The following is a 24,615-nucleotide window of genomic DNA, read 5'->3' as shown; positions in this document are numbered from 1 at the left end:
TGTGTGCGTATACGCGAATATAAATAATACAATGATACTCGCTCGTTCCGCGAGCGCATAGCAAAATGCGGCCAAGATTCACGCAGACTCGCTAATAATATGAATAATGATAATTGTTGCAGTGTTTCGCTATTAATTGACATATGAAATTTAAACTCTGCCACTCTTCGCACTCTTGCGACATGAATAGCGCGATGCAAAAATATAATATAATCGGAATAGATCCTACTTTCAGTCTCTATAGAAAGTGGCATGATAATTAATTAGTTGATTTAAATAGTTTCTAACGTCTTTTATGAAATAAAAAATATACGATAAATTATTAATATATACAGTAATGTTTCAAAACAACCGATATCACGGACTTTTTCTTATACATTCTATGCAATTTGTAATTCGATTTCGTATATTTTATAAAGTAGGAGATCTCGATTCTGTCTTATCTGAAATATTAACCCCAATCAGCGATCGAGTGGCTTATGCGCGCAATTAACGTTGCACATAATAGAAATTCCTTCCCGCTATGAAAGTCCTCGGCCGAGGCGACGTTGTCCCTCGTATATGCGCTATTGTAATGTAAAAGCCAAACCAGATTGCACTTTCCACAGTTTCCTTACACGCGAAAGAAAGACGAGGAGCGAGATCGCAAGTAAGCGCATGTGTGTTCCCCGATTTGACGCACGATCGGCAGAGTAATGACACACTCGAGAAAGTCGCTAAATTGCAAGTTTCCGCACGTTTAAAATTCAGTTCGTTACCAGGACGGGAATTAGCCGTGACCAACACCCTCGGCGGTTCTGCGAATTCGAGCCTTCCGTTACGCGTCAAGTTCGCCGAGTTCTGGCTGAGTTCAAGTTGGCAGTTCGGAAGCTGACTTTCGCGAGGAGTCTCCTCAACGACGCGATTTCGGCATGGTAAAACCGGCGTGTGCAATTGTTCTCCGATTGATCGATCACCCTCCCCGCGATATCGTATCCCCGGTATTAGGAAAGTCGTTTCCATTGTCTCAAGGGTAAAGACCCATTGGGTAGCGAGAGAGAAAAAAAAGGAATCTCGCGTCCGGATTTCGAAATGTGCAAAAGCGGAGTCGCGTGCCTTCGCGCGTCTCTCATCCTCGAAGGCGTCGGCCGCGCCGTGCGATGCGTCTTCAGTCGCGTCCAGATGAGAAAGAGAGAGAGAGAGAGAGAGAGAGAGAGAGAGAGAGAGAAATAATGAAAAAGTGGGCGGCGGAGAGATTGTGCCATTACCAACTCGTAAAATAGTTTGTAGGTGGGAATACCGCCGTCGGAGCGAAGAGGCGCGCGGGAGCCTCGTTCCACTTTTGTCGCGAGCGCGAGCCTACGATTCCGCAGAGCGAGATGCGTATATCAGAGGCATATGTATGCTCGCGCGGCTGTACGCGACCGATCACGTTTACACGACGTACGGGTTATGTGGATCGTAATGGAATACGTGATCCATCTCAGAGAAAACTCCTGACGCGCGCGCGTCATCCTTCCCCTTCCCCCGCGAGAGGGGCGATCCTTTTAATTGAAACTTTCAAATCTATCCGAATCCCGCGGGGCGGACGAGCGCGTTCGTCATCAATTTCGCGGGCGCATCTTTCTTTCCGCAACCGTCGAGATGAGATGCGGGAGATTACTGATTACTGTCATTACGTGGCACGTAAATTGAAAAGTTATCTCGCGTTTCCTTTCGCGCGCGAGAGCCAAAACTGAGACGGTAAATAAAAACAGGCGATAAAAGGCGAGCGCGTGATTTGCGGTTCGTTCATGATAAAAAAACATGTCGTACGCGATGTCGACATGTGTGTGTGTGTGTGTGTGTGTGTGTGTGTTTTACACACACGCCGTGCCATTTAGCGCGCGAAATTTAACTCCGAGTGGTGCCTGGAGTCAGACTTCTAAAGCATTATAATTTCGTATCGGCGTCGTAATCTCGCGATACGTAAGTACCACCATCGGCGCCTGTATCTACGCATCTAGCGATCGCTAAGTCGACGTCATTAATAACGTTGGGACGATTAACGGATCCGCTGAGCGCGCCGCGGAGCATTAATTAGAACCATTTTCACCACCTGCCGATCGGATGGCGGCGCGCTTAATAAAATCGGCGTGAACGAGAGACGTAGGTCGGACGGACGTCCTCGCTTTTCCAGCCGTCGGTGGCTCGCGCGCTACCGCCGGTATAATTATTTCTAATCGGTTTATATAGAAAACGCACGGTCGCGCGTCGAGAGGTGAACGGCCGATCCGTTTGCCGTATTCCTCCGCTATCTCTCCGCTTTTGCGGAATAATTCGCAAATACGGACGTTTCTCCTACGACAGACCCGTGATTGGCATGGAAAAGGGGAACGCGGGTCAGCATCTCGAGAGAGAGAGAGAGAGAGAGATTCACGCTCCGCAAATGTGGCACTTTTAATTGGAAGAAAGTGTAAATCTCTTACGTCAAGTCTAACGCGCGCTGAATCGCGCTGAATGAGGAACGGCTCGTTAATTTTAATAAATTATCTCACTTGTCGTTGTTTGAAATCCGATATAAATCCGACCCGAGCGTATCCTCCTTTTCCCAGATCGCGCTCCTATCTCTCGCGTATTTATTTATATAATCTAATCTAACTCTAATCTCTCTCCTCCACTCGTTACTCCGGCGAAATCGCGCGCGTCGGCGCGACGAACGGTGTCGGAAACGATCTCTCATTAACGGCACCGTAAAGCCCGGGGTCAAATGCGCGTCGTTATTAGCGTGGATCCCGAGGACCGACGACGATGATTCCCAGCGGTGCTTTTACTTCCGGCCGCGGCTTTTTCCCTCCCGCGATCTCTCTCCTTCTCGGCCGAGGACAGGAGTCGCGAGTCAATTAATTAAGGCCCGGCGATCCGCGGGCGTCCTTACTTTTCCAGCCTACGGGCTGGCGTCGATGCAATTATTTCTAATCACTTTAGAAAATCCCCCGCTGCGCGCGTGGTCGATCGGCGACGATCGTCCGAGCGTATGTGTGTTGCCCATCTCTCTAGGCCTCCTCCGACCTCCGCTTTCCGACTCGCACGTCAGAGTTTCCTTGCTTCTCCGGCTTGACCATAAACGGCCGATGTCTCCTGCCTACGAGATAGCGATAGGCCATTGCCAGTATCGCGTTTACGAAGATTAATTGAGCCGGTAACATGCGATGTAAATCGAACGCGAATACAATTCTTGCGTTTATTTAAAATATTCTTTACTCGCGCGAGCGATTCGTGTATATACAGGGTGTCCCAGATAAATATCTCGAAAGGTATGGAAGATAAGCAGAAAAGCATTTAAGACAAAAGACTACATTATGGTAATTGATTCATACGGTAGATGAGCCGTTATTTTTTACAGACGCTGTCTTTTTTTTTAAGTAGAATTATATATTTTTTTTACATAATATGATTTCTTTATATTTGCATGTGCGTGCGTGCGTGCGTGCGTGCGTGTGCGCGCGCGCGCGCGCGCGCGCGTGTGTGTGTGTGTGTGTGTGTGTGTATTTCTCATATTAGTAACGTAATATTATTATCTAGGACGCAGAAGGCAAATAACTTTTGTTTACTAAACCTACTAAAAAGACGTCGGTTTATTTGATTGGAAAGTTCCAATTGTAAGAGTGAAACACCACGATGTTCGAGTCGCCACTGCGGTTAATGCATCAAATAGCTACTGCATAAGTGACAAGTGAGTGTGTCGGCGACGATCGTTCCTCTGCTTACGGTCTTGTTTTTCCCGCGTAATCTAGCGTAGGAGAAATTACCTGTGTGCGCGGCACTTTGAAAAGCCGATCAACACGATCGTTCTTCCATTAGCCTTGTTACCACCGGGAATGAGTCGAGGAACTCTCTCTCCCCCTCTCTTTCTCTCTCCCCGTTTCTCTCTCTCTCTCTTTCTCTCCTTCGACTCACGTCGTCGTAAGGTCAGCGAACGGGAAAGTCGCGGGAAATGAAGATTTTTCGAGAACGTTACATACAAATGAATTAACTCGCGAAATTACAGAAACCCAGCTGCACGTAACGCGACGTAATTTCGTAATGTGAACCTTTGCATTTCGATCCGGCAATTAATATTAATTAATATAACGTTGCGCGCGTACACGCAAAAAGTGAGAGTTTGGGCCCTTCGGAACGTAAATCGCGCGTAAAACGCGTTCGAAGCAACTCGTATGACAATCAGATTTCTTGAAACATACGTGTGGCAGCTTCGAGGGAGGAGACGACGAATACAGGCGAGTCGATAATTTTCTCTTCCATCATCTCCATCACGTAACGCTCTCGGGAAAGATAGTTGCTATCGATCAATTACGTGCTCGATGCGCTAGCCGCCTGCGCTCGTAAAATGGGCTTTTACCGTGTCCAACTTTCCTTCGGGATATATAAAAGATCCAAGTAAGAGTACCTGTTAAAGGTCGACTATAAATAAATCGAAAATATGACAAGCGTAACTACGTGACAAGAATCGATCGTTCGTGAAGGTCGCGCATTGGAATCGTGCGTCTCATCAGCTTTATCAAGTTTCATTTCTTCATCAAAGAATATCCTTGTGTACCAAAGGATATTTTGCGTGTGATACTTTTACATAAGTCTCGAAGGAGCAAAAATCGAGCGAGACAAATCCAAAATACGATAAATCAATTTAAAAAACACAATTGATTCGACTTTTTATTGCAAAGTTATTATCGACGATCGTCATCAATATGATCGAAATATCTGATTAATTTATTACAATTTTCTAATTATTGCGACACACTGTGGGATTTAAACCAGTAAATTCAAGAGTTGATGAGATTCGATAAGCTCTTCGAATTAGCTTGTCTTCGATTTGGTCAGATCCCGCGGCCGTATTACGCGCGAGAAGTCCATTTCGCGGTCGTAGTCTGATTGTAGCTCGGGGAAATCGTTGTAAACAGAGCCTAAATGGCGATTTGAGCCAGGGCATAAAAGGCCCCGCATAACGACGTACTCAGGGCGTACCGTAATCTTCTTTTGCGCCGCCACGTTTGCGTTCAGCGGTTGCGCCGCGCGCTAATCTTTACGGCGACTCGACCGGCCGTCGACTTACTTAACGATCGACTTCGCGTCCTCGGACGATCGCGCATATCGTTTTCGAACTCGTCTCACGAAGATAACCCGTTTTCCACACCTGTACCTGTTTGCCGTATCTCACAGCAGACCTGTCTGATAATTATAGAAAATATGACAGTCGATCTCGCAATGCATGCACGATTTTTTTCGTAATGAAATAATTACATCTTTTATTTTATTAATAACCACGTTTGAACGTGAGGAATGAAATCGTTGAATATATATATACTTACAAATCTAAGTCAAATCCAAATAACCAGGTTTCATTTTCTAGGATATGAGTAGTATTTATGAGTAGTATTTATGAGAAATATTTCGTATATTATTTCTGCGAGTAATCGCTTAGTTATTTTCGAATTTTAGAATGAATATCAGAAGGAAATATTCTTAATGAATAATTTTTATTGTATTAAGAATATTTTTATCGTATATTTTTTACAAGTAGTATTCGAATTATAAAAATGAAATTGTTAGTTTAAAAAATGTAAAATGTAAAACTTTTAGTAATTTCTATTTCATTTTTATTATATTTAATTTCCACGATTTGAAAATTTAATATTACGTTTTAGCTCGAAGGAATCTAAAATTTCTAATAAAGTATTTATTCAAAAAATTCCAATATATTTAATAGGTTTAAATCTTCTTGGAAATAACTTTCTTGTTTTTCAAAATGCATCTTTGCACCTATTTCATTCAGATTCTTATAGAGAATGTGAAACTATGCAAATAAATCCGAACCTATTTGCAAGATATTTAATCTCATCTATGTATAACTACGCACCATTAAGAAACACGCCGTAATATAGTTTTCCTTTACGCTACGTGTAAAACAGTGCGCTGCAATTACAATTTCTCATGTATTAATCACTATTCCGATTTTAATCGTACTGCGTACAAAAAAAAGAGGCCAATTAAAAATACGCACATGTTGTACTTGGTGTTGCCAGCCTTTCGTAAAAGACATTGAACGGTACATAGATTTATATTCGATTCGCCTGAATCAGGCGTTACGCAATTTTCACGTACGGTTTCTCGCCCGCACGTTCCAATCCCGTTGCCGAAGACAAATCGTCGATTATTTTTAAATGATAATAGAAACGAGTTTGGTCACAGCCGTTTCTTATTCAATTGTTATCACACCGAAACGGGAATCGATGGCGCATTGTACGCCACCGTCCTCGCATGAAATCTATTTGTGTCACGCATGGCAATGCATGGGCACTAAATACAGTCAATTAATATCGCATTGAATGGCTGAATGGTGTACACACACACATACACACACACACACACACACACACACACACACACACACACACACAAGTGTGGCATTTATGCGTTTCTCACCAATCTGTGTGCCATTTTTCACTTCAACCTCTAAGCGAAAGATTTTATAGAGCAACATGAACGGCGAGTTTTCCACACGAATGGGTCATGGGATTAAATGGCACCATCAAAAAAAAAATTCAGTTCTCTATCTTATTATTTTTTTCTATTTGTTTCTATTTATTACCGTGAAAGTTAGACTTTTGAAAGTTTTCTAAGGGAGAAAGCGCCGTTTATGTAAGAAGAGGGCTTAGGCGACCTTTCCTCGGAACGTCATTTTTTTTTTTTTCTTTTTCCTGTAACGTCTCTTACGATATATACACCGTATTACGAGGCACTTTGTGTGAAACACGTCGCATCGACTGCAACCTAGCGCACGTTCGCTTTTATACCCCGCGATCGACGAGTTAACGATGGTAAACGGCCGCCGCATTGTTTACGACGAAAAGGTCGCTTTCCCGAGATACCTCCTAATCGGCAAACGCGATCGAAGGTCCGAAAGACTCGTCAAGATAATTAAGTAGATCGCCATGGAAATTAGATTGAGCGAGTTTCTCGCGAGCGGAGGACACACAAATCAGTTTAATTGCCCGGCATTGTGCCCGGGAGTTAATGACTTGCGCTTGCGGTTGTCTTCCCCGAGAGACAGAGAGAGAGAGAGAGAGAGAGAGAGAGAGAGACGACGTCGCCATGTCGCTGAAGACAAGTTGCGACTTTAATTATGTCGCGCGCGAAACATGGGAGAGTCGACGCGAATCGCGGATCGCGAAAACGAAATGTTGCAATCGCGCCGGATGACGAGAGAAATCACATCCTCGCCGTGACAAAATTAGATTTACACGAATCAATCAGGCGAGGAGTGTTACATTGACAATTTTTTTTTTTTTTTTCCATCCAACTTTTCGTCCCGACAAAGTAAAGTTCCGACCCGAATATATCGCGGCACGATCACCTCTCCAACTAGAATAACCTTTATCGTTGTAGCCAAAGGCAATTGCCGCAAAAAGGTGAAAGAACGCAAAATCTCAAGTTTAAATCCAGTTTAAAATCGATTGATCTGTGAAAATGGTCAATCTTTTTTAACTGGCCATTTTCACACCTCTTGACTTGAAATCTAGTGAAAATATTAGCGTGATTCTTAAATCCCAGAAAATAGAGAGAAGGAGGGAGGGAGGGATGGGGGGGGAGAGAGAGAGAGAGAGAGAGAGAGAGAGAGAGAGAGAACAGCTCGCGATTAATGCAACACATTAGCAAGATTGTTGCGACTATATACTGGCGATCGTCTCTCTGGCCTCGAGGTCCCACGTTACATTATCTCCGGCCGTTTAAACCATCCGGGATGGTAATTCCGTGTTATTTCCCGAGGTCGAGGTCGCGGCAAACCTCTCGTCGTGCGGAAAAGGAGACCATCGACCTCCGCCGAATAAATCGTCGGGGACGGTCTCGTCGTGACGAGATGGCGCGGTAAATCATCTCTAGGTTCTCAGGATTTCAAAGGACCGTCTCTCGTTGGCTAGCATTAATGAAGACCTCCGTTCAATTTGCCGTTATTAACGCTATTATTGCATTGCGTTATCGTAAGGCGCGAACGTAAGGCGTCTTCTTTTTTTCCTTTCCTAGATGATGGAGGAAGGGATTCTCGTTATTCGTACAAATGGATATCCTCGAGTCATTTGTACGACGAGTTAGGAAACAAGTTTTGCGATCGAGCAAATTAAATCTAAACACGATGTGTAACGATTAAACAGAGAACAAAGTCCACAACAGAGAGGCTGCATCTAGATTTAATTGTTTTTAATCTCGTCATCTCGTATATTTCTAACTTGTAATATACATACGACAATTTTCTATTTTTTCCTCATTTTTGGTATCTTACTAAAATTATTTTTCTACGTGTTTTAATGTGAAACTGCATTTCATGATAACATCACGAGATTGAAGTAGAATATTTAATGATGGATTAAATCATTTCACACATAAAAAAAAACACTCTTGCCGAAATATCTAAAAATTTGATCAGATACAGGTCTGAAAATAATTTTTTCGAATTACCAAAATATTTAGATAAAACATTCAAATTGCTCGCCAGAATATAAAAAATTTTTACAATTTTTATTATCATCATGTTTAAGCATCCTGAATAATAATTTTGATGTCCCAACAAACATTGTTATATGTATGTGCCTATTATCGAAAAGTGAGGTAATAAGCGTCATAATTTTTCGAAGAGAAACTAAATAGCTTAATTAAAAGGTGAAATTTATTAAGAGAAAAACGCAATGCGTAATCTTTCGAAATTTGGAAGTAGCCTTTCTAAACTTTTGAACATTGTCGAGCTGTCGTAATTCCGAGGCTCCGAATTTCGCAGAGGTAATCCCGCTCGTCACGTCGCATGAGAGGCCTGACCGCTCTTGACCCTCGAGGTTGAAATCGGGACTCACCTTGCCGCGACGAGTGATCGTCGCACTATCCGCGAAGCCCTGCCTCCCCTCGTCTAATTGCCAAGGTTATCACCGACAGGAGCCCCGATGAGCCAAGGCGCTGAGCGAAACGACGAAGGACAGGTTTTCACTTTTAGTTCAGGAGGCCGGCGCCACGTCCGTATCACGGTTCCTCCACACCCGCGACGACTACTCGTAACGTGCGTACCGGATGCACATGCGATTATCTCTGTCCACTTGGATGTGCGACACGTGCACGAGCACGCGTCTCAAACAAATCTCGATGCTCCTCGTCGGCGGGCAGGAGAAGGGAAACGAGAGAAGAGGAGAGAGAAAGGAGCAGAAACAAAAGGAATCGCGATCGCGGTTCTCCTTCCGGCCGTGCGGCCGATGACGATCGATCCGCTTACGCTCTCGGAAGGATCTCCGCCGACGAGACGAGAAGAAATGAAATTTCGAGATTCTCGTGCGCGGGGATTCCCGTCTTCCGGTCCGATCAGGAGGAACGCGGGTCGCAGGCGCGGCGGAGTACACGGTGGTGGTCGCGCGTCGTCGAGGACGGTGCGACAGGTGCAGCCGCTACAGCTGGCACGGTCGTCGGCTTCATACTGAAGGGGAGAGATACACGGCGAGCACGATGCCGCCGCAGGCTGCCGCCGCACGAGCAGCTACGAGAAACTGGCTCCGCCGTCGCCCGCCGCCACCACCGCCGCTGCCGCCGCAGCCGCCGCCGCCACCGCCGCCGCCGCTGCCGCCACCGCCACCGCTGACTGCTCCGAAAACTCGGAGCAGCGCCGGTCTCTCCTCTCCGTTTCTCCCCACGGATCTCTTTGCGTCCTCTCGCTCTCGTCCTGCCGCCGCTCTCTTCGCCACCCCGTTGCTCTTCCTCGTCGCTGTGCGTTTACCATCCGTGGTGGGGTTTTGCTCTCCGCGAATGGAGGGGCCATCTCATTCCTTCTCTCTCTCTCTCTCTCTCTCTCTCTCTCTCTCTCTCTCTCTCTCTCTCTCTCTCTTTCTCTCTCTCTTTGCCGCGACACTGGAATCTCTCTCCTTCGTATAGGATCGCGAATGTGGCCCCGAGGATATTTTTGGATTTTTCTTTCGATACGTTGTCCTGCGAGGAGTCACCCGGTTTGAGACCCGTTTGGAGGGATCCTTCTTGATAAATTCCCGAGAGAAATAGCTACACTTGCCGCGGCGTCCGAGAGAATTCTCTCGACGATCCTTCGGATTTGTGAATAAGAATTGAATTGAAGAGTGGAATGTACATTGATGCCTCGGGTACTCTTGCGCCTCGGCAACAAACGTCTGTATTTTCTTTAACGTCCACGTTCGCTTTTAATCTAAATTTAGTAGCATGATTTTCTACTTCCGACTGTTGCTAAGGAGGAAGTCGCTCTTTTTCAATGCTAACCCGCTTCTCGTGGCTCATCTCAGCATCCATAAGGAGGAATCCTCGAGCTCATTAATAAAACATTTCTCTAAGATTTGAGGGGAGTCTGTACCGTACTGTACTCTTACAATGATAAACCATAGAGACACAATTCAGACATTTTGAAAATTACTTCTTTGAATTACTTCTTTTTTCTGACGAAATGTGAATGAAATTCCTGAACGAATCCTTACTCAAATCCGTCGTCGTGAAATTGGGAAATCGGGAAACGAGTGAGAATTTTACCTGTATATCTTTAAGCTTATTGATACAAAAACGCATCAAAGAAGGCACCGAAAATCATAATAGAATTTCCGCATCTCCGTTTCGTCTTTTCATACCTGGTCCCAGTCGGACGTCGCGCTCGAGTCCGACGCGACGCGTTCCGGTAGGTCGGTGACGCCGAGAACCGGACCGGCTGCAAAAACGATTACGTTTCGAGAAGAGCGAGAGAGGGACGGAGCAGGACGGAGAGTGGCCGTGGGTTACCGACATGGGTCCTGCCTGGGTCATAAAGATGCCCGGATGCATCGCCGAATATGGCCGAAAACACCTAAGTGCGCCCGGTAACAAGATGCTTCGTCGCGAAATGCCACACTGAGGTGTGAGATTTATCAGACCGCAAAGGTCACTTTCATCTCATTTATCCAGCCGGGATAATTTCCTATGCTGATCTTCTGTCGAAATAACGTAAAACGTACTACAATGTAAAAAAGTGACAACCCAGCAATTTTTAGCAAAGATAAATACTAAGAATGTTCACGCTCTTGTTGTAAAATAATTTTATCTCAATCTCGAAGATATATTAATTATTTGGTAATCGCGTACTTAATTAATTTTTTTTTTTTAATTTACATATACAGATCGAGAGCTACGAAATATCATCGCAATACCGTGAGAACTCGACATTTTAAAAATGTAAAGAATTTTAGACCTTACTGACTGAAAAAAATTCAAGTGCGTGAAATTGTCTTGGGATGATCTGGCAATTTTCACAATGTTGTAAAATAATTAGGCTGATCTTCAGTGGCGCGAGGGCGGCATTTAACATCCTCGTAGATGTTAGACTACTTCGCACTTGCAGAGGAACAGTAATTAACGATGGTCGGGCTCATGTACTTTCATGTACTAAAGTCCGCAACTTTCTAATATGCCCGGCAAGTATCTCTGTTTAAGCGTAATAGGAATGCATCACTCCGCAATGCGTACAACAATCTTCCTTACCTCTCGAAAAATTAAAAAATAAAGGTCATCGCGTGTTAGGAAAATTTGAAAAATTCGGAACCAATGGAAATTTCTTCGCGCCGCGTTAACTACAATTTTTTTATTGAATATCTGATAGTCAATCAAATTTTTAGCCACATAATACTAATAATACTATTTAAAAAAATCAATGGCATTATAGTCGTTCTACATTAATTCATTTCTTATTTTTTCATCTTAATGAATCATTTCTTCCTCCTAAAAATTTAGCTTTAGCTGAAGCTTCGAGGAATAAAACATCCCTCGAATGCGCGAGTGGAAGCGCCGGTCGTTGCGCGTTAAACACCCTCATCGCGTTTTTCATCCCCTCGCGTTCGCGCAACAACTTTACTATACGGCTCGACTTTCCTTTAAATCGTAGGGACGTTTTACGCGCCTTGGATTGACATTTACAGTGAAATCCCGAGCAGCGGGCGCAGCTGGTTTACCATTCGCTCAATGATGCCTTAAGGATCTACGGTACCGTGGCTGAAACCTGTTTCTCTTGTTCCTGGTTACACTGGCTATATTTATGCGCATTTGCGCGCGTGCGTCTACGCATACGCGCGCGCATATCGTCGCCGTGCAAATTGAATTGCAACTAATTATGAAATATTGCCGATGTGTCGCCCCGTGTGAATACGCGAGAATTTCACGCCGCGTCTCGAAAATGTCCACCTAACAGCTAAGAGACACAATCCTGTCACGCAAAACTTACGTAATACAGAGAACACAAAGGCATTTATATATCTTTCAAAGAACTTAAATTTGCGCGAGGTTTCGGGATGATATATTATTTACCCAAGACATTTTCCTTTCTTAAAGAAATAATATAACGAAACAAATGAGATTTTTGTTCTCGAGCTTCAAGCTTTCGAATAAATAAATTTCAACGTCCAGGGCTTTCCCTCCGGAGCCTTTCGCATAGAGAAAGGCTCAGCGTTCGATTTCCGTACGTACGATAATCCTGAATTAAATGAATGTTACACCTACGCCCTTCTTTCTATTTTCATCTTCTCAATTCGGGCGGGGGATTTCGTTGGCATTTCGGGATCTGCAGGTGACCGATCTGCATCGTCTTTTACGATTCGGTCGTTCGTTGTTGTGGTGCGTGGGCATATCGCGGGGGCCGTTTGGGAAACCGCGGCCGCTGGCAACGCGCATTTTAACACACGGAGATTCACACGTGGCGGCAGACCAGCCCGACTTTGACTTCCTGTCGGTGGCCGAGCGAGAGATACCGGTCGCACGAGATACAACGCGAGCCGGATACGGAGATGCGTAATTGTACATCGGCCGTTTCTGCCGCGTTAATCTTTGTCGTACGAGCGCATCGTGCGACCCTTAAGGTCGCGCTCCCCCGAGCATGCCGCGGAAGTGCGAAATTAGTTCGTAAAAAAGACGAAATTATTCTACGCAGCTGCATGCATACGTAATGTCTAACTCTACGTAACGGTTTGATATCTAGCTGTGCATGCCGAGTTTCACGATTACTATTGTTATTGTTGTACGTGTTTGCTTATCAAGAATACGTGGAAGTTTCAGATCGTAACGGACTTTCGTAGGAAGGAAACGTACGTTGCAATAATGAAGGTGTTTCTATCAATGTCGGTTATATATATGTTTATTTTTTTCTTCTTTTTTTTTTTTTTGCTCAACTAGAAGGTCCTACACAAGTTTAAATAAGTCGTGCGAATACGAGAGATTGGTAATAAATATGAATTTATGAAATTTATATTTAAAAAAATCTGTAAAGGCATTGCCGTATTTTACTCTTTCATGGAAAGATAAAGGAAAGTCTTGTAAATAACTAATACAATAATATGATACGAAAGTTCCCTGTTCTCCGTGCTTAAATAATATTTACGAGATAGATAAATTTTTAATAATTTTTTCTTAGTTGTTTAGTGTAAAATTATCTAAAACTTCTCTAAAGCTATTAAACTATGTGTTTTTTTAATATTGATATCCACCATTACCGCTTTGTTTATTATTTCCGACACTCGCATTATCATTGCTGCCGATATTATTGCTAGGAGAATTAGAAAAGTATCCGCCTATATCACCGTTCAAGCCACCATTGTTATCTCGACCAAAGGACTGTTCTGAAAACAAATCTTTTTTCAGTTCAAAAATGTCATAATAATAAATAAGACGTTAAATTGTATATGCAAAATTATTTACCATTTTTCCACATGTTTTCTTAAATCTTATTTCATTTAAACAGAAGAGAAAAGAAAGATCGACTTCTAAGATACAAAATATTAGTAATTAATTTATTAAATGTAAAATTAGATTCTTATATACAGAACTTGAATATTTCATTATACTAATTACAAGAATTAAAAGCTTTTTAAAACATTCACCCGAAATTACTGTTTATTCCTTCACGTTTTCATTTCAATTTCAATTCAATTAAAGGTTGCAATCTTATCGCACCTGGTCTTCCCGATTGATAACCGCTGCCGCCTCCGCCATTAAATCCACCGAGCTTTCCCTCGCCGGGGCCACCACTCGGATAACCGACGTTACTACCGCCTCCGTTAAATTCTGAGTTATTTGCGAAGCCACCGCTTTCGCCGTTTGGTCGGCCAGAAGAATAACCGCCGTCGTTACCATTCGACCTGTCGTATCCTCCGCCGGTGTTTGCTTCACCCTCGTATCTAATTTGCGGTCTGAATCCATCCTGATCAGCCTCATACTCGACAATTTGTTTCCTACCGTCTGGAAGCAAAACGTTGAACTCGCCTTGAGCTCGATCACCGTCTCTAGTCTCCGTGTGACTGTAATCGCTGCCGGTTTCCTGGTCCTTCACTTTGTATGAAAACTCATATTTTGCCGGCTTCTGAAAATGATAGACTTTCAAACCACTACAATAAAATAATTTGATAAAGAAATATCAAGAGATAAATAAGTATCTCTGTAAGAAAATTATTGTGCCTGACTAATTGTTGCATTCGCATATAATTCAATTAATTTAATAAGATTTATACACTCACGATATTTTCTTCTTGCGCGTTATCGTTATAACCTCCTCCTCCTCCGTCTCCTCCTCCTCTTCCAAAACTTCCTTCGCCATGCCCGAAATTCTCTACGTTTCCATTTGGGCTTCCGGATGGATAACCATTGTTTCCATTTCTATTAGGAGGACCGTAACTATCTGATAATCCTCCACCAAATCCATTTCCATTCGAAGATCCATAGCTACTCGATGATCCTCCACTACTATTTCCTCCACTGAAAGAACTTTTACCATTCGTATTTCCATTCGCACCAGGTACGCCATAACTACTTGAAGGTCCTCGACCGCCGCCGTTTCCATGATTTCTGTTCGCTTCAGGAACGCCATAGTTAGTTGACGGTATTTCTTCGATGCCTCCGTTTCCAAAACTACCCTTGGTATTCCCATTCACACCAGGAACACCATAGCTGGACGATGGTCTTCCTTCATTGCCTCCGTTTCCGAAACTACCTCTATTCCCGTTCGCACCAGGAACACCGTAACTAGACGATGGTCTTTTCTCGTGACCTCCGTTTCCAAAACGACCCCCGTTGTTTTCATTCGCGCTAGGAACACCGTAACTAGTCGATGGTCTTCCTTCGTTGCCTCGGTTTCCACCAAAGCCATCGTTGGAAGCGCCATTAGAGGGTTGTCCACCCCTAAACCCGTTTCCTCGAAACTGATCTAAACCATTTCCGCCGGCATTTCCCCCGGTGGGTACATCGTAAAGTTTCGATGGACCATTACCTGCGCCATTACCAGCGGGCCCGCCGAAACTTGTTGCGCCACCGTTTCTATTAATACCACCTCTATTATTGAAATCCGGCGTCCCATATTGCGTGGACAAGTCGGTTCGACCGCCATTCGCACCGGAGGTGCCGGTTCTCGGAGGTAGATACGAACTAACCGGAGGTTCCGAATGCACCACAGTCAGAATCATAATGAACGTCGTTCCACTGATCTGAAGAGAATTCCCATTACAATGTGAAATAATATCGATAAATCTTATAAAATTTTATAAACATGGGCCACCAAAATAGTAACAAAATTCTTTTGATAACATTTAATTTTAAAATTATTCTAATCTGTTTAAATTTATTTTATATCTGATTACATAATTACATATATATGATAATTATTATATTTCATAAGTATTATAAAATTAGAAGCTAAATCTAATCTTTTCTCACCTTAATCATATTGGCGAGTTCTATAGTGTTCTCCAGTGGCAAAAGGAATCAAATTTTTATTAGTATATCCCTCTAAGGGAGATTTGCTCTCCCTATTTCTCGTTGCTACCCTTTCAGCACAGGATGGATTTCTCGAGGGAATGACAAACACGAGGTCTGTTTCGCTCTTTATATATCCCATCCGGGACTCATCCGCGTTTCTAGATCATAGTTTGGTGCAATCGGCAAGATTTACAGCAACGTTCGACGCAAGTGTGTCACAAGATGCTGCCTCGGAATCGATGGTGACGATGGAAAAGAGTCGATTCGGCGTGTAAGTAAGCGTATGCTCACTCTATTCGCGCTCTATATCTCGTCGATCGCGATTCCCGTCAGTGTTGCATCGCGAATCGTTAGCTCGTAATGGAGCGCCTCTAAATCGTCTCGCGTTCGAGAGCCTTTGACGTAGTCCTTGATATATTGCGCTGATGCACCGCCGTACCGCGAAAGAACGTAAAAATATATATTTAGCCCCTTCTTAATACCTACAGCCTCATGATATAAAATTGGGAAACTACATCCCGCGTGTATATTGAAATCACTGGAAGATCGTATCAAGTTGCAAAGAGAAACGCGATAATAAGATATGTATTTTTATATTTCATGATATGAGTATAAAATCGGAACGTGTGTCTCGTGCTTAATTAATTGTAATATATGTATAACATTGTTCAATAAATTTTAATTTTCCCTCTGCAAACAGGGAGATCGGAAGGATCACTTTCTACCACAGAGATTGGTAAATTATGGCCCATATAAATACTATTATTATTATTGTACGTACATATATTATTATCATATTTCGAACTTTCTTGATAAAAAGGATTATGGAAATTTATTTTGTTGAATATCTCTATATGAATCCTCTTTATCCACACTATCAGTCTAATCTGATCCGATCAATATTTAAAAGTCCTTAGGAAAGAAATATCTGTTGCCTTAGCATGTCGACGTATTGAGGTATCGATGATGTGCGATCGTGAAATGTTCTTCAATTAAGAAAAAAAGCTCGAACGTCGGCTTCTTCGTCCGTGTACAGTGCTGACGAACCGCTCTGACGCAACAGATCTCTGTGGCGCAAACTTGCATAACGTATCCGTCTCATCCAGCGTGCCATGCTACCGTCACCTGCATTCGGTATGAATGCTCGGATTGCACAAATTTTCCCGGACAGCGTGCATGCACGTGCATACGTTTACACGTGAAGCAAACGTACCTGTAATTCGAGCATAACTGAGGCACTCGTTAATGTTTACGATCGATCCTTTCAATCGGTTCCTGATTGATCAATTCTTATTTTATTACAATTGATCTAACCGCGAGATGATATCTGAATTATAAATTATTCGAGAGGAAGATGATAAAAAGAAGAATATTCTCCTTACATCCGAAAATGTAATATATATATATGTATATACTTTAATTTTCCAGACAATACAAAGTCTATAATCTGAGATGTAAGAAAAAACGTTTAAAAATGTTTAAAAGGCATATTTGAAAACATATTTGTTAAGGACGTTTCAAAGAAGAGTTTAAATTTTGTGTTGTCTGAGAAGTCTGATATATTATAATTATTATAAATAATATAAATATACAATACAATTTTATTTCGAAATTATAATGCTAGAATGACGCATTTATCGCTATCGAAATTTATTCTTATCTAAATTTATTATCTCTGTGCTTGAATACTTGTGATAAAATGTGATTGAAATAAATAAAATCAAAAATCTTTTCACTCGATCAATCGATCACATTTTATATTGATCAGGCGAATGCAATCTTTTTATGCGAAAATCGTTGAGAGAAGTTTCACGTGTGTGCACATAATTTCTTTCTAGATATGTATCTCTCAATGAGAATTTTGTGTTACTTATATAAATGAAAATATAAATCGGTGTACATATATATGTTAGTATACAAATTTCTACACTCTCGATTGCAATTAATTATTCACTTAGATAATCCATGACGCTAAAATTTCCATCAAAAACTATAAAATGTGCATTATTTGGCAAAATAAATTTTGCTGATATTGATATATATTTTTTTATCGCAAATATATTGCTCATAAAGTACTCATAAAAAGTACTCATAAAAAATCAAGAGCTTTTATTAATATGACATAGTATATATTTCCACATAATACAAAATCCAAAATCTGAACATAAAATATCTTTTAGACATTTTTAAAATATCTCGATTTTGTATTCTGAGTTATGTAGGATATATTTCGTTGAAGATCCTAATTGCTTTTTTATTTCATTCTCTCTCTCTCTCTCTCTCTCTCTCTCTCTCTCTCTCTCTCTCTCTCTCTCTCTCTCTCTCTCTCTCTCATCTGTAGGACTATTTTAGGATTGTTTTCGTAATTTGTCATGTATTAAAATAAAATATCCTTAAAATATTCAATTTTATTTTGAGAAGAATAATATTTATTATTCGGAAAAAGCACATACGTATAGCATATATATTTTTGACTATAAAACATTTCTATAGTCAAAGATGTATATACGTATGTATGTACGTAATGCTTCCTCCACGTGTATAGGTAAATGACTGAAATAGCCGCGAGGTGGAAACGTTGTCCCGCGAATCGAAATAAACAATACTTGCTGTAGTACGATGGTAGGAATAAACATAAATAGATTTTTACACTTGTGCAGGCTGATCGTCCGCAATCTCACATACACAATAATTCGTTTGATACAGTCATATATCAAAACACTAGTGAATGACTGGCACAAGAAGCATAAATCTGTTAAAATCGTGCATCGCAGCGAGAACTTTTTGATAGTCAATAAACCCTACGATATGTACATAAATAGCGATAATCCCGACAGGAAGGTGAGGACACCTTCGTTCGATATATGATTAACATATTTGTCAATTAGGCATTTATATTTACAGAATACTCTTCAAACAGAACTGCGAGAAATGCTACCTGACTTGGTTAATCCGAGATTGTGCCATGAATTTCACTTTGTGCACCGATTGGATTATCCTACGAGCGGCGTCATGTGCATAGCATTAAATAAAAGGGCGGCCAGAGCAGCGTCATCCGCTTTTGAAAATCATAAAGTACAAAAATTCTATTTAGCATTGGTACACGGTCACATACATGAACCTCACATTGTAATCGACAAACCTATTGGTTAGAATCCACAACACGTACATAACGCTCTGGTAAATCTAGCAAAGCTTTAGCGTAATTTTTCTTCTTGATCTAGGTGCCGATGTTCGAGAAAAAACTGGCAATCATAAGATGTGTACGAGCGACAGTATCTTTTGTGATAAGCCTCGTAAGTCCTATACGATGCTAATAGTATTGGAACATGGATTTTGGAGAGGCAAACCTGCTACTAAAATCTTGTTAGCACCTGACACAGGTAGACGACACCAATTGAGAGTACATTGCCATCATATCGGTCATACAGTCATAGGGGACTATACATACAGCGAAGGCAAAGATATAGAACCTTGCAGAACCTATCTTCATGCCCTTAGGTACAGTTTACACTGAGTATCACAGTTTTGATACATATAATTACTTTATTAATACTTTATTTACTTTCAAGGTTAATATTAAACTGTGATATCGAAAATATAGATGTAAGAACAGCTGATCCATTTGATGCTTCCATATTATCTGACTATAAAGTGACGAATATAATAAAAATCTTGGACGAAAATATATTCCGGGATATATATAAATTAATGGAATAAAATTAAGATATTTTTGTTATATATCAACACACAGATTTATTCAATCGCCTTGACTCCAGATTCGTTCACTTCAAATTGGAACGTAAGCCTTGGCAAATGTGAAGCTAGCATTATGCAAGCGTATCGCAAGGAATTTTTTCTGTAAAAGTATATAGAATTGGTTATCATGCTAGACCATGTGAATCCTAAAGCTGGTTGCTCATTCGCATTTTCACTGATAAGAATGTGACCATCTATAACTGCAGAAACCTAAAGAACACAAATCATTAGTATACAATATAACAATGCATTTACATATTTTTTACCTGATTAATGCAGATCACGCATAAGTCGTCATTTTTACAAAGTTCATGTAATTGTCTTCCGATGCTTCTTTTAGTTTTACCTTGATCTTTCCAATCCTCTGATCTATAAGGGGCAGCTATCGAATCGATGATTAACAATCCTATCTTATGAGCATTCATTAGCACTGGAACCTTGCGTTGCAGACACAATACCAATTCTTCCTTCAACATTTATTAGTTGACATAAACTTAACAATCGAATTTACATGTTAAAGTTTACTTTTTAATTTATTATAGCTAATACAATATTATAATTACAATAGTGGCTATATGTGTCACAAATATCACATCTCCAGTCACGGAATGAGCTTTAGTTATTTCTGACTTCTTCAACAATTGCTGCAATCGTTTTGATGGAAAAGCAGTTTCTGTGCAAATATATATGGCACCTGTTAACATCAATAGTTTCATCATAAATAATGACATAAATATTCACAATAATGACATAAATATTTTAAGAGAATTCCAGATAAGAAAAAAGAAAAGAATACGAACATAGCACAAAAATCTGTTATTTGTAAAATTGATAATTGTATAAAACTTTCTTTTATTATTTAAAATATTTAAAAAAGTCTCATACATTTGTAAGATCTACATGAACTATTCTGTCATGTTTTAGAAATATGAAGTCTTTTGTTTGCTCTTAAATTTTCAGGAGTCAGTATACATTTTCCAAGCTTTTCGAACGTTACCAGCTTCAAGACCACCCATGGTTATCGGCAATTGAACAGTAAGACACATCTGTAGAGCTAATTGTGTCTTCCCTGTGCCAGCAGCACCATAAATCTGCGTGATACCCCTGCAAGGTAAACCGCCCTTAAGTTTTGCATCCAATATTGAACAACCGGTTGTTAAAAATCTCTCCCTAATAGCGGCTGCGTCCATCACTGATCTGTAATAACACGATAAAAATATTAAATTTTTTTTATGCGCAAATACACGTAATCGCATATGTAAAATGTTACATTTTAGTACAAAATAAAAATTACTTTTTTTTTTTCTTTTACCAGCAGATCTATTTCGAAATTGATTCTCAGTACTTTTAATGCATTTGAAATATCATATATATCATATTGTTTATATTCTTGACAATTAACAATTCAGATGGCTAGTTTAAAATTCAACAATTCAATTTCTTGAATTCGCTTTAAATAACTTGTATGCTAGATGATATTCGTCTTTATCCCGCAATTGTGGCGCCCTCTTTTATTCACAACAATGACATATGTAACTAGGCCATCTACATCTGCTTCTTCGGCTATCGCTATCGCAGGAGCAGAAGAGGGCCAGTATAATCCCTCTTAGCTTTCCTTCTGACAATATTTTATGAAATACGAGCACGTGTTGTAACGAAACATTACGCAATTTGTAAAATAATATGTAGAACAGGTTACTGTTCGAAAAAATATTCAGTCATGTCAGAAAATTTTGAAGAAGGTCAATTCAGTGATGCTGACGAGGATGAAATGTCTTTGACGTAAGTGTTTTCATATATTTTGCTCGTATTTATACCTGGTACTAGCATCTTTAATTCTCAAAAGATAGCATTGATGGCTGATTTAAGCTACAAGAACTATTTATAAAATTATTGTGTATTGCTTACATCATGTCATTTCCTACAGACAAAGGGAAAACCCTACTTTCAAAGGAAAACCCTTATTTAATATGGAATCCAAAAAGCAGCTAGAGACAGAATTGATCAATCTGCATATTACAGATGATAAAATGATCAATGTTGAAGACAATGACGACAATTACTTATATAACAATGATTATGATTTGGATGAAGAAAAGAATACTATTGTAAAGACAAATTTGCAGAGGCCCAACACTCAAAATGCATCTACCAAGGTGTCAAATTATCAACCTAAACACAAATTGTTATCTCGTTATGCGAATAAGATTAATTTGGAAAAGTATGCGGGACCATCGTTGCCAAGCCATGTAGCTAATGTATTGATTGAAAATGATAAACGCGTTGATAAAGATCGTGCGAGAACAAAAGATAAAAGTGATCATGCAACAAGTGAGAATGTATTGGATTCACGTATAAAAAAGAAATTACACAAGTTGTTTGAAAGAGGGATTTTGGCAGAGATAAATGGTTGTATCTCAACTGGGAAGGAAGCCAATGTATATTATGCAAAGTCAAAAAACGAAGATGAAATTGCTATTAAGATATATCGGACATCCATTCTGACGTTTAAAAATCGGGAGAAGTATATCAGGGGTGAATACCGTTTTGATCATGTGCATTCTCTACACAATCCACGCAAAATGGTAAAAATTTGGGCGGAAAAGGAATTTTCTAATTTAAAGCGTTTGGAACAGGGTGGTGTCCATGCACCGCAGCCAATCTTGTATGGTGGGCATATGCTGCTGATGGAGTTCTTAGGTTCAGATGGCTGGGCAGCACCTAAATTGAAGGATGCAGTACTTACAGAATCAAAATCAAGGATGTTATACAGAGAATGTATAGAAATTATGTGGAAGATGTACAACAAGTGCAGACTTGTTCATGCTGATTTAAGTGAATATAATTTGCTATATCACAACGGATCGATTGTAGTCATTGATGTTTCGCAAGCTGTGGATCGTGATCATTGCAATGCAACAGAATTTCTCAGAAACGATTGTAGCAATATTACAGGTGTGATAGAGAACATTTCAGTATTTTCACTTCAAATAAAAAATATATAGTTGACTTTATATATAATTTGACTTTTTGTTTTCCTTCAGCGTTTTTTAAAAAGCATGACGTAGGAGTTATGCCTCTTCAAGCATTGTTTGATTTCATAACGGATCCAACTGTAAATGAAAATAATATGGATGAGTATCTGGATATTTGGATTCAGGAGGCAAATCGAGAAAATGATTCACAGCAACAACAAATAGAAGAAGCAGTTTTTAAACATGCTTATATTCCTCAAAGATTGACTCAGGTATCATTTACAAGCATACTATACATAATTTTCTTTATTCATACAATCAAATAAAAGTTCTGTTAAAACTACTTATTTATTTACTACTTATTTCATATTTTTTTTGTAGGTGATCAATGTGGAACGTGATATAAATCTCGCGAAATCTGGGAAAAATTTGATTTATAAGACACTAATAGGCTTAAAAGCAGATTTGTCCAAACCTGCAGAAACACCGGAGATCCTCGCTAGCAAACATAAAGATAAAGATGTGAAGAAAGAAAATGATTCCTATACTTCTTCTGAAAATAGTGACAATTCCGACAATGAAAATGAAAGCGAAACAAGCAGTGAAGATAATAAACAAAGCAAATTCGTAAATTCAGCTAGACCTAGAAACGAAAGTCCCGAAAGTAGAAAAGTAAGACATGTATTATCTTTTTCACAATTATGCATCTATTAATTGTACAAATTAATTTTCATGCTTTATTTTAGGCGCGCAAAAAAGCAGTCAAAGAACAACAGGCGGAAAAGCGAAAAGTCAAAATAAAAAAGCATATAAAAAAACGTAAAATAAAAATATTGAAAGGAGGAAAATAAACGTTTATAAAAAAAAAATTATGCAATCTATACACTAATGATTATCGGTTAAGTTCTTAACACATTCAAGGAAAAAAAAGATACAAAAAGAAAAGAGAATTATTTAAATATATTCGAATGAAACAATCTAAGATATACACATTATATATATTTTTGACATTATTCTGGTCTTATTATTTCGTAATATGTTCTTCAGAGTGATATGTACGTACATGTAAATATATATATGTATATGTACTCAGATTCATCTCGTATCGTCAAAATATTAGACTGCCATACTTTACATAACTATTAAAATTGGGATAATTTATAATATTAATTTAATAATTTATCATTCTAATATGATTCTTAGACAAAGTATCTGTGTACATATCTATAACGTGAAGACATTTGTTTATTATTTAAAACGGTTTTTATTATTATCAATCCTGTTTAATTATCCATAAAAGATGACAGTGGACAAAAATGTTTTGTAAAAATGTATCATAACATTATTTTGTAAATATGTATTGTTTATGAAGTTGCATGATAATAAATTAAAAAATGAACATTATCGGAGTATGAAAACGACCACCAACTGGTTTTCTTCGTAGAACGTAGGAAGCGTCCCAATAACACATGTTCACTCGTTCTCGGGAATGTTATGTTTAATTATGTTACGATGGAACACATCCACTCACATCGCTTGGTATTCAGGAATTTTCCACTGAACCACCAATCAGAAAATTTTAAGGTTATTGGTCAATTAACAATGTGGATAATTTCGTTCTTCATTTTTAACATTTGGTAATAATAAGAACAATAATTATGTTTGGCAAAGAAAGCAGTTTCGCAATTGTTTATAAAATTTTGTAACATTATTCTTCTTTAGTTCTTCATTGCATCTAAATGAGCGGGTAGTTATTGGTCTTTATTGATAAGTAATTCATCAATGTAATTGATTTAAATTCAAGTCTCTAAATTACGTTGATGAATTACTCAACCGTTATGCAACGGTTGTTAAGTGAACACAACAGTTGCAGAACGCAACCACAGTATGAACACTGAAAATACCTGAACAGAATCCAAAGTCCAAAGTATAAAAAAAAATTCATATCAGATTACGAGATTTAGATTGAAATTTAATTAGAAGAAAGAATACCAATTTATGAATATCGCCCTATGAACTGACCTAGATTATATTAAAAAGAGATAAAGATACTATTTAAGATTCTCCTTGTCATTTCACGACTCTGGCGCCAATGCGCGTTCTAGTATTATTA

The 24,615-nt window shown here is 39.7% G+C and overlaps 5 protein-coding genes across 9 annotated transcripts in view; 2 read left to right on the top strand and 3 right to left on the bottom strand.

Moving 5' to 3' along the window:
- Positions 1 to 9,469, bottom strand: part of knockout (Stork-head domain-containing protein knockout) — a 74,904-nt gene extending 65,435 nt beyond the window's left edge. For both annotated transcript variants that reach the window (XM_011649945.3, XM_011649946.3), the window contains exon 1: positions 8,862 to 9,469. The gene's annotated coding sequence lies outside the window, so the exon portion shown is untranslated. The remainder of the gene's footprint in view (positions 1 to 8,861) is intronic.
- A 3,025-nt stretch (positions 9,470 to 12,494) lies between these two features.
- On the bottom strand, positions 12,495 to 18,177 carry LOC105434278 (resilin). Of its 2 annotated transcripts, none has more exons than XM_011649944.2 (4): positions 15,727 to 17,313; positions 14,535 to 15,497; positions 13,975 to 14,380; positions 12,495 to 13,640 (listed from the first exon to the last, which is right to left on the bottom strand). In XM_011649944.2, exons 1-4 carry the CDS (start codon positions 15,733 to 15,735, stop codon positions 13,492 to 13,494), a joined length of 1,527 nt encoding a protein of 508 aa, XP_011648246.2. In that variant the 5' UTR covers positions 15,736 to 17,313; the 3' UTR covers positions 12,495 to 13,491. The 2 variants fall into 2 exon arrangements, with proteins under 2 accessions (XP_011648246.2, XP_088940340.1); XM_089084214.1 differs by lacking the exon at positions 12,495 to 13,640 and adding an exon at positions 13,648 to 13,784 and having other exon boundaries at positions 15,727 to 18,177.
- Positions 18,178 to 18,307: 130 nt separating this feature from the next.
- On the top strand, positions 18,308 to 21,308 carry LOC105434274 (pseudouridylate synthase RPUSD1). 3 transcript variants are annotated; one of them, XR_016141177.1, is made up of 5 exons: positions 18,308 to 18,609; positions 18,673 to 18,916; positions 18,993 to 19,269; positions 20,488 to 20,638; positions 21,068 to 21,308. XR_016141177.1 is itself a non-coding variant. In XM_025220135.2 (4 exons), the coding sequence occupies exons 1-4, from the start codon at positions 18,388 to 18,390 to the stop codon at positions 20,564 to 20,566; spliced, it is 822 nt and encodes a 273-aa protein (XP_025075920.2). In that variant the 5' UTR covers positions 18,308 to 18,387; the 3' UTR covers positions 20,567 to 20,846. The 3 variants fall into 3 exon arrangements, 2 of the variants coding, with proteins under 2 accessions (XP_025075920.2, XP_011648240.2); XM_025220135.2 differs by lacking the exon at positions 21,068 to 21,308 and having other exon boundaries at positions 20,488 to 20,846; XM_011649938.3 differs by lacking the exons at positions 20,488 to 20,638; positions 21,068 to 21,308 and adding an exon at positions 19,341 to 19,515 and having other exon boundaries at positions 18,309 to 18,609.
- Positions 19,499 to 24,584, bottom strand: LOC105434275 (DNA repair protein XRCC3). The gene is made up of 5 exons (XM_025220137.2): positions 24,407 to 24,584; positions 20,525 to 20,724; positions 20,091 to 20,221; positions 19,794 to 19,994; positions 19,499 to 19,737 (listed from the first exon to the last, which is right to left on the bottom strand). The coding sequence occupies exons 1-5, from the start codon at positions 24,445 to 24,447 to the stop codon at positions 19,525 to 19,527; spliced, it is 786 nt and encodes a 261-aa protein (XP_025075922.2). The 5' UTR covers positions 24,448 to 24,584; the 3' UTR covers positions 19,499 to 19,524.
- Positions 21,173 to 23,904, top strand: RIOK1 (RIO kinase 1). The gene is made up of 5 exons (XM_011649942.3): positions 21,173 to 21,309; positions 21,455 to 22,482; positions 22,572 to 22,774; positions 22,884 to 23,174; positions 23,249 to 23,904. The coding sequence occupies exons 1-5, from the start codon at positions 21,248 to 21,250 to the stop codon at positions 23,351 to 23,353; spliced, it is 1,689 nt and encodes a 562-aa protein (XP_011648244.2). The 5' UTR covers positions 21,173 to 21,247; the 3' UTR covers positions 23,354 to 23,904.
- Positions 24,585 to 24,615: the final 31 nt, after the last annotated feature.

The sequence above is a fragment of the Pogonomyrmex barbatus genome, unplaced genomic scaffold (genome assembly GCF_055798465.1).
Source record: "Pogonomyrmex barbatus isolate J1 unplaced genomic scaffold, ASM5579846v1 scaffold1, whole genome shotgun sequence".
NCBI lineage: Eukaryota > Metazoa > Arthropoda > Insecta > Hymenoptera > Formicidae > Pogonomyrmex > Pogonomyrmex barbatus.
This window is presented reverse-complemented; position numbering and strand designations above follow the sequence as displayed.